Source organism: Mustela lutreola, chromosome 4, assembly GCF_030435805.1.
Source record: "Mustela lutreola isolate mMusLut2 chromosome 4, mMusLut2.pri, whole genome shotgun sequence".
Lineage (NCBI taxonomy): Eukaryota > Metazoa > Chordata > Mammalia > Carnivora > Mustelidae > Mustela > Mustela lutreola.
Window position 1 is genome coordinate 135,577,714 of NC_081293.1, and position 9,607 is coordinate 135,587,320.

At 42.6% G+C, this 9,607-nt stretch overlaps 1 protein-coding gene across 8 annotated transcripts; it reads left to right on the forward strand.

Moving 5' to 3' along the window:
- The first annotated feature begins 752 nt into the window (after nt 1-752).
- On the forward strand, nt 753-9,331 carry TAC1 (tachykinin precursor 1). Of its 8 annotated transcripts, XM_059171190.1 has the most exons (8): nt 849-1,118; nt 1,455-1,586; nt 2,099-2,143; nt 2,599-2,695; nt 3,198-3,242; nt 3,709-3,732; nt 5,462-5,515; nt 8,750-9,331. In XM_059171190.1, the coding sequence occupies exons 2-8, from the start codon at nt 1,464-1,466 to the stop codon at nt 8,797-8,799; spliced, it is 438 nt and encodes a 145-aa protein (XP_059027173.1). In that variant the 5' UTR covers nt 849-1,118; nt 1,455-1,463; the 3' UTR covers nt 8,800-9,331. The 8 variants fall into 8 exon arrangements, with proteins under 8 accessions (XP_059027179.1, XP_059027176.1, XP_059027175.1 ...); XM_059171193.1 differs by lacking the exon at nt 5,462-5,515 and having other exon boundaries at nt 758-1,118; XM_059171192.1 differs by lacking the exon at nt 3,198-3,242 and having other exon boundaries at nt 846-1,118.
- The last annotated feature ends 276 nt before the right edge of the window (nt 9,332-9,607 follow it).

Sequence of the window (9,607 nt, forward strand, 5' to 3'; positions counted from 1 at the left end):
AAAGCTCTGATTTCTGTACAGATGCTATTTGTCTAATAGTTTCAAATTGTCAATGACCGTCCAGGTAGCATCTTCACTAAACTTATTTTCATTGACAGGAAAAATCTATGAATGATCTGTAAAGTCCTTTATGACAGCCAGGAAGGATCCTGTACACTGTCTTGCCAGTTTCTTAGTCTTCAGGGAGAAAGGGTTGGAGAGAAGAGAAAACATCCTCTTCCAACCCCTGCTCCTGGAATCGAGAAGGAAGAGGATTTTGCTAGCTTGCAACAAAAGATACCCTAGAATGGCACTGATATAAAAGTTCTACGTGTATTGCCACGTTTAAATTCTTCTTCCTCCAAAATGTAAAATAAATCTGCTCCCATCGTCTGAAATGCTATAGGACTGAAAATCCTTTTGCAATTCAGAGAAACGCCAGGTATTGTAGTTGATTTGGGAGAAGGATCCTCTGCTCATAAAAGATACTGTATCTCAAAAACACTTAAAGACACTCTGCAGATGAAATAGAAAGGGAGAGAAAAGCACCCCCCCTTTTGCAAATGATCTTCTTAGCATGATTATCGACGACAATATCTTAATACCTGAAGTCATTTGGCCATCCTTAAAAGTGCAATTTATCCTGACGTCTCAAGGGACGAAAAAGTTGCGGAAGTCCGAGGAATGAGTCACTTTGTTCAATTTTGATGAGTAATTTCAGGTGTCATGGAACCGCGTTCCGAAGAAGGAGAGGGGAGGGGGCGTCAGATCAGCACACGGAAGAAGACTGGACGCTCGGGATTGGATGGAGAGATCTTCATTTTCCTAAAATTGCGTCATTTCAAACCCAATTGGGTCCAGATGTTTTGGGCACCGACGGGTTACCGTCTCGGAAACTCTCAATCAGACGCAAGCGAAAGGAGAAGAGGCGGTTAATTAAATATTGAGCAGAAAGTCGCGTGGGGAGCGTGTCACGTGGTCCTTGAGGCTCGTCGAGCCTTGGATAAATACCGCGCGGCACCGAGCCGGCAAAAGAGCGCGCCGCAACCGCTCCCTCCACCGCCGCGGCCACCTCGAGTACTGAGCGCCCCGCGTGCGCTCAGAGCTGCCGGAGGAACCCTGCGGGCCTGCCCGCCACAGTAAGTGCCTGCACCGACCATCGCTCCGAGGTGGCGGCTGGCCGCTGGGGCGAGGGACAGTGGGAGGACAGCGGAGGGACCTGCAGAGCCTCCCGGCTTGAAGGTGTACACCGCTGGGTTGGAGGCTGACGGAGCTGGGATCCAGGGAGAAGGGGCTTTAAGAAGCTTGGGGGCATGATTCTCTTTCCTAAAGGGTACAAGGTATGCTTTGAGTTTGTTATCCCTTGGGCTTTTTATCTTGGTTCAATCGGCCCGGACTTGCGTTGTGGGACCAAAAAATATGCTGCCCCAACTCTTGGATAGCCATCCCCAATGTCTCTTCCCTGTTCTTCCCAGAAATCCAGCATGAAAATCCTCGTGGCCTTGGCCGTCTTTTTTCTCGTTTCCACTCAACTGTTTGCCGAAGAAATCGGAACCAGCGATGATCTGAATTATTGGTCCGACTGGTCGGACAGCGACCAGATCAAGGTGAGACCCAGCCCGCGCCGTTCTTCCAGGCCCTGGGAGCTGTCACTTCCCCTACGATAGCATTCTAGTTAGCCTGTCAGGCACCGCGACCGCGACCAGAGGCGGTGGAGGAGCGCGGAGTGCAGGTGGGGGGGTGCGGATGTAAAGGAACGCCATTCCCTGGGTCCCCTCACGAGATTTTGTGCCCATGATCCAAGTTTCCTCCCCGGGGCTGCACCGTCGTGTCTTGGGAACTCCCTGGAGGAATGATGCCCTCCCTGATGAGCCCGAGGTCCTCACAAGGCTGGAAATCTCACAAGGTTTCACCCCGGGATAAGGTGGATTTCGGAGACCCCAGTCTAGTTGCAAGGACCGGGCATTTGGAAACGCTGGGCAGGGGCAGAAGTGGGGGGGGGGGGGGCGCCGGACGCTGGTAGAAGCGGGGGTAGAGGGCAAGCTGCTGGGGGCTTCGAGGGGCGAGGTGGGTGGGAAGCTAACTTCCTGCCTTGACTTTTATTTTACTCCTTTACAAGGCTCTCAGGCTATTGGCCCAAGGGAGCGCGCCTCGAGGGAACAGTGTAAGTGGCGCGGTGCAGGTCCCTAGTAAAAGCATTCCTTCCCCACTCGCGACACACAGCTGTGTGCATTTAGGGCGGCGAGGCGTCTCCAATGCCCGCGCCAGAATCGAGAGAAAGTCAGGTGGCGGCGCGGCAGAGCAGTGGGGGTGGGGGCGGGGGTCTCCAGGCTCTGCCAAGAGCCGAGAGCGCGCGGGGCTGGGGAACGCCGCGTCTCCCGCTAACCCGCGAAAGCGGAGCCCGGGGACACGAGTTCTGCTGGGAGGGGTGGAAGAAGAGAGTTCCAGGGCTAGGACCCCACTCAGCCCTCGCGTTGGGAAACCCGGCTTTCTCCCGCCTCCCTGTCGGGCCGGTTGTCCGGCCCTGGCACCAACACCGCCCGCCTCTGAGCTTCGCCCAGGGCTGGCGCCGCGTGCTGATGGCCTACACGCCCGTCTGTCTGTGCGTCTGTCCCCCAGGAGGAGCTGCCGGAGCCTTTTGAGCATCTTCTGCAGAGAATCGCCCGGAGACCCAAGCCTCAGCAGTTCTTCGGATTAATGGGCAAACGGGATGCTGGTGAGATGGGCAGCCATCCCTCCCTCTCTCTCTCTGAGCAACCTGCCCAGTGTCCTCACTCACGGCTTCTCAGAGCGCCCTGTCTCTTTTGCTCTTTGAGTAGAAATTTCCATCCTAAAATGGATATACCCCCGGGGAGCGACTCTGGCCCTCACCCCACTAACAAACGCCCATGCCCGCTGAGGGAGGGTGAGCTCTTCTGTGCCAGCCCCACACAATTAGAATGACCCCAGTCAAGAGCAGGAAGCAACCTTAGCTGAGTGCTCCCTTGATGCAAGATCCAAACTGACAAATGGGGGGGGGGGGGGCGTGGGGCCTCCAGGGGTAGTACTCAGAATGGTCTAAGCGCCTGCAGAAATCCATTTTAGACCTTCGGGGTTAGATTAGATTTAGATGAGATTTAGCTCCCTACTGTCTCATGATAGAAATACTCAATTTCCTTGAATTCATCACACCATCAATGGAATGTGTAAACAGTTAATACCAATTCATCTTTTGTCAGATTCCTCAATTGAAAAACAAGTGGCCCTGTTAAAGGCTCTTTATGGTAAACATTTCTATAAATCTTTATTTTGCTACTGTGAATGCACATGTAGGAAAAGTGAAGAAAGTCTTTTACGAGCTGAAATACAGATTCTTGATAATGCCTCTTTAGTAAAAGTAGATTTGTATCCCTCTCTCCTGGGGGTCCAGCTTGGAGATGTGTTTCTTGTAAGAAAACAGGTGGAGTGGCCTAACAGTTACTATGTTAGGCCTCAGGGGTCTCAAAGTCCTGAGTTTGAATTTGTGGCCCATAGAAAGCACTTAAAAATATTCCTTTTGGTTGCTATTTTGTTTTTATCATTAATAATTTGGTTAACATTTATGGCTCTGCTATATTTCTCAGGATAGTACATGAATGGGAAATGTTACATGTGTTAAAAATCAACTTATTTTATAATTCTCTTCTGAAAATATAGTATAGCATCTTTAAAATAAATCTATTGCCCTTACTAACTTTTTCTTTCTTCTAGGACATGGCCAGATCTCTCATAAAAGTAAGTTTCAAATTATTTTGGCATTTACCAAATGCAAATTAGATTGAATTTCATTTTATATCTTCTTTTCCGTTGTAACTCAGGACTTAACATGTTTAATTAAGGCAGTATAAGAATGGAGGAAACTCATATTAATCACATCCAGAGCATGTTTTTTAAAACTCTGTTTCTTAGAGCTAGATACTTACCAAATGATGCATTATGTTAAAAATCCTTTAATTCCTAGCTAAACAGTTGCTGAATTCCTGACCCACAGAAACTGTGAGATAATAAATATTTGTTGTTTTAAGCTGTGAAAGAAAGCCAGAAGAAATCCTTTAACTCCTACAAACTGTTAGTTTTAGATAAGAATTTCAGTCCAGGGGTCAAAATCCAACCGGAGATTCCTCTCCTTTTTCACCCCTCATCCTCTCCTACCTCCCACCACTTCCACTTGAAAAATAAAAACAAAACAAACAAAAACCAAGCATTTATAGGCATCTCTTAACATTTCAGTATGCCAGATCTCATAACAATATCTAGGGTAATCCAGCAGCCAGTTAAGAAGATTAAGTAAATGAGTACAGAATCCATAGTAGAGGTAAAGATAGATAGAAATGCAGTTTTTTTGATCCCATCTTTGAATGGGGACCCTCAATCTATTAAAGTACAATGAAACACTTCTTTGGGCAGTAGAGATGGCAGAGTTATGGCACTTGACGTTCATTAGAACCCAGTATCCCAGTTAATGGAACTCAGATTCATGGGAAGTCCCACAAGGCCATGCATATGTTTACCCATATGCATTTACCCCAGGGTCCACCCACAACTCCACTTAGATTTTGGTCCACTGGTTGGCAAAGAAGGTCACATTCAAACAGCAGTCCAATTCTCAAATAATACAGTATAAAGCAAGGGACCTTTCCCCCCTAGAGTTGAAATAGTAACCTTTCTCATAAGGCTTCATATTTGAAAAAATATAAATCTTATTTATATTTGTGTTCTAAAGATTTTATTTCCAAGATTATATATAGCAAACTTCTATGTAATGAAAATAAATGCACTCTATTAATGTCTAAATTAACACACCTTTCTGGTAGTATTAAAAATGCAGTAAAATTAAGGGGCACCTGGGTGGCTCAGTGGGTTAACACCTCTGCCTTCAGCTCAGGTCATGATCTGGGCTCTCTGCTCACTGGGGAGCCTGCTTCCTCATCTCTCTCTGCCTGCCTCTCTGCCTACTTGTAATCTCTGTCTGTCAAATAAATAAATAAAATCCTTTTTAAAAATGCAGTAAAATTAAAATAGTGACCTGTTAGAAGTTTATAATCATCAGGTGCACAGATCTGATTTAACTAAGGTTCAGTTCCTGAGAAATACAACATAGTACACAAGGACATACACTGGATATTTCTGTCACCCAACTGTGAAACTGACTCCCTAAAAACCAAAACTAGCATAAATAGCAGCAATATTTAAAGCATTGTATATAAACAGGTAAAATGTAATAAACTATACTTGCTAATATTTAGATATAGAATTAAGAAAAGTGCTTTCATTGTATTGTTTTAATGTCAAATGTAAGACTTATTAGAAATCTTCATTTCTTCAGGCTCACCAAAACTTGAAATGGTTATATATTTATTACGTAGGCATATATTCGAAAGCTTGCTTTTCTTCGGTACTAGTTATAACAGTTTATTTCCTCAAAGACATACATATTAAAATACCCCTAAATGTATTTTTCCAGGGCATAAAACAGATTCCTTTGTTGGACTAATGGGCAAAAGAGCTTTAAATTCTGGTATGTATAAAACCATGACTGAAAATAGACAGTTTCTTAAATATCTTATTTTCTTTCTAAGGCATAGTTTTCAAAGTACTAAAAAGGAATGATAAACTTAAAATGAGTACTTATGGTGAAAAAAAAATCTAATTGCAATAAACAAATCCAAGAATGAATTTGTAACTGATTAAGCTAATCTCAACCAGGATGCACCTTTCTTTCTCAAACCAGCAGCCCTACCAGTGTCTGCCTGTTTAATCATTACCTAACCTGAATCCTTGGGCTAGTCTAGTACTTTTTCCCTTATATTTTTTACAGAAGCCACACTGAACTTTCCAGAACTAAGCAGGGAGGGATATGTGGGAAATAAGACCAATTTTCACTTACTACCAAGATCATTTGAAAAGCTTATATGACATTATATCTGGCAGTCTCCCAGCACAAAAGTAAACAAAACTAATAAATGCGTTTATACTTTATGAAGTTATAAAAGCTCAAACTCGAAACATCCTGATGGATGAGAGTATGGGAATAACCCAGTGCATGCCAGTGCTTTCAGAAAGGAACAGGATCAAGTCATCCTGGGGGATTATGATCAGTTCTGGCTGTAAACCCTCACAGAGAAGGGGCGGGGGGCACAAGCCTCATAACCCAGCTTAATCTTCAACAAGTCTTTCCCCTGGCCTAAACCCTGCCTATTTCCTTTCCTCTCTGTAGTTCCCATCTTGTGTAAAAATGCCACATACCTATATCTGAAAACCCATTCATCATACCATTTTCAAGGTTAAATAACCCCTGTATCATTTTCACAGAGACTGATTTTTTCTGTAAAGCACATTCAGGCCTTTATAGCAATTAGCTTGGGTTCCTCAGGAAAGCTATTCAAACTCTATTTTACCTTTAGTGAAAATAGAATTACAGTATTAATCAAGTAACTAATTAGAAAGTAACTAGCTGCCTTATCTGTTTAGGGTATTTCAAGTTTCTAGAAAATCTGTAATTAGGAAGTGCTGGCTTAATTATCTGGAAAATTCATGCAAAAAATGATGTATCCTATCATTGTCCCTCTACGTTCCAAATTTAGACACTACGTTTGTATTTCTTTTTCAGTAACTTGGGGCTGCTCAAGTATAAAATATTTTTTTCAAGTTTAAATTTTAAAAAAGTTACCAGTACGTCTTATGAAAAACTTTAAATTATTTTATTAATATGTATAATCCTCCAGCTTTTGGAAATGGAATGTAAATTTAAACCACACTGGTTTTACTTGTAGCAGAAGGGTACAACTAGCCTTCTATAACTGTGGTTTTCTTGATAATCACGTTAGTCATCAACTTTTTATTTCCAGAACTGATACAGGTTTCAGAACATGGCTAACTTTACAAATAATCCAGATACTGTGCAATTTATACAGATTAAATGCCATTAATATGTGCCAAGCCATAATGTAGTTCTAAATAGAATCACTATAATGAATCGGGATCCGTTTATAACACAATCTTCACTCCTCCGTTTTAAGAAAATATAAAAGGAAAAAACTGGACAAACACTGAGTCACAGGATCAACGGAGGCAATGGAACGATTGTGTCCTGCAGCCATCTGGTTTAACTTTTTGTGGCCACAGGCCCCTTTGACAGTCTGAGAAATCTAGAAACCTGCTTTGTAGAGAAACCCTCATTGGTTTTATAAACACAAAAACGTACGTACAGTTTCAGATGGTTCAGGGACCCGATAACCAAACTCTACTTCCCGTGAAAAGGATATTCTGTTCCAGCTAACAGGAATCCCACTGTGGTTACTGTACATTCTCATTCACCTCACTTCTCTGGGGAACGGAATCATGTTAAGCGAAAGCTGGTCAGGAACTGAGCTTGTGCTAGTCGTCCTCCTCCTGATACAAACAGAACAGGATGAGAAATGGACTGTTTCCCTCCTTGGAAACCGCCCGCTTTGGGGCTCAGGCGGTTCAACCGCGGAAGCGCATGGGTGATTGACGTAAAGCATTCAGTGTGTCCTGAACCCAGTGCTGGACGCTAACGGGGCCTCTGCTCAGGACGGGAAAGGGAGAGCGAGCACCCTACGGCCCTCACCTACCTCCTCTCTCAACAGATCGTTCCCACTGAGAAAACTGTTTAGAGAGGCATCTATGATTCCTACATACTTTCCACAGTGCTTTCTACTCTTTCTGTTAAATTCAGTATTTTATACAGGATATATGAATTTTTAAAAGTCGCATCGTTTCGCTAAAATGTAAATCTAAGTATATAAATTAACTAAAATGATGAATAATATACTTAAGTATTCTGATCACAGTGGTCTGATCCTTACCCTTTTGTGGTTATATACCTCTTCGAAATTGCATATAATAATATAATATAATTATAATATAATATAATATAATATAATATAATATAATTTTGGCTTTTTTAAACATTCCAGACAGTCAAAGCACTTAAATTACTTGTTAGCTATATGTTAAGTGCTTTTACAGGCAGTGATTAATCTTTCACTGGCCATTAGGGTGCTGGGAGGTAAGTTATACTGTCGTATGTGGATGGCACAATTGCCCTACCTACTGAAAATGAAGTTGTTTTTAGCTTCAATGACAATCCATTATTGCAAGGTATCCCCAAGATAGGAGGAGACCCCTACACCATTCGGGACTCCTATAAAGGAACCAGCCAGATAACAAATATTTTGGATTTTGTGAGCCATGCCGTCTCTCTACATAACCATAGACAATACATAAATGAATGGGTATGGCCACATTCCAATAAAACATTAGATTTTCAAGAAAAGGTGGTGGACTGGATTTGGCCCATGGTCTGTAGTCTATTGACTCTGTCCTAGAATAAAATGTTCACATTTTGCCTTCATCCTACTACTATTAGTACTCCTATACTTCAGGCATTATCCTTTCTATAAATCACCATGGGGGTGAAGGGTTTCTGCCACTGCTTGAGAAAATTGTGAAAAAATTAACACTGCAGTAGATTGTGGAACTATGCTTTGGGGGGCCCAAGTATCTGGCAGGTGGCCTCAGTAACCAAGGATTCTGTGGTTAGATCACTTCCAGTCAGGACAGAGATAGGCAAGACTGGAGGGTATGCAAAGAAAAATCTTAGAAATACTTCAGTGGAGGTGGGAAGAGTCATTCACGAGTTTTTAATAAATTACAGTGTGTCTTGAAGCTTATTTAACTCTCTCAGTGAGTCCTCTTAAGAACCCCTCTGCCTTCTCTTTGTTCTCAGTGGCTTATGACAGGAGCGCGATGCAGAATTACGAACGAAGACGCAAATAAATCACCTCATGTGTAATTTATTGAGCCTCATGTGGGTCAGTGGCCAATGAAAGGTAACATGACACCTGCACCATGAGGAATAATTATTTATTTAATAATCATTGTTTTGAGTGGAAAACTCAAAAAAACTTTATTTTTCATATTGTGCCAATACGTGCTGTGAAAGTATGTTATAATTCTAATATGACCCCCTCAAACGTAGAAATCAGTGGTCATTTCTCAACAAAGCACAGTGTTCAGTGAAACAGAAATATGCTCTTCAAAGAAAGAAATCATCTTCGTTTCCTGGAAGCAGTCGCGTCAGCCACAGCTGAAGGAGAGGAACCTCACAGACAGGGTTGTGCTTTCTCTGTTTTTGTGGTGGAAATGTGCTAAGATTTGGTGTCAGAGGGTATCCCTGCAGCATGTGTCACGTGTTGTGACTTATATACAGATGTTCTACAAGTTTTCACGTGATTCTATGGTCTTCATTTCATTGTATAATGTGTTGTGATAGTTAACATTTTAAATAAAAGAAAAAATATCTTGAGAATTGGGTGTTATTCTTTCATTAATATTTCTGTCACACCAACACACGTTCTTTTAGTAGATGAAATATGTTCGAAGCTATTTTGGCTGCTTAACAGTGAAACATAGAGCTACTAAATTTCTCCTTCTTAAGGAAAATGACTACAGTGGAATCTCAGTTTCTTTCTCTCTCTCTCTCTCTACACACACACACACACACACACACACACACACACTTTTGGGGCTGGCGGAGTCAGTCATTTTGCATGAGATCCTTCATGAGGAAAACAATTACATTTTG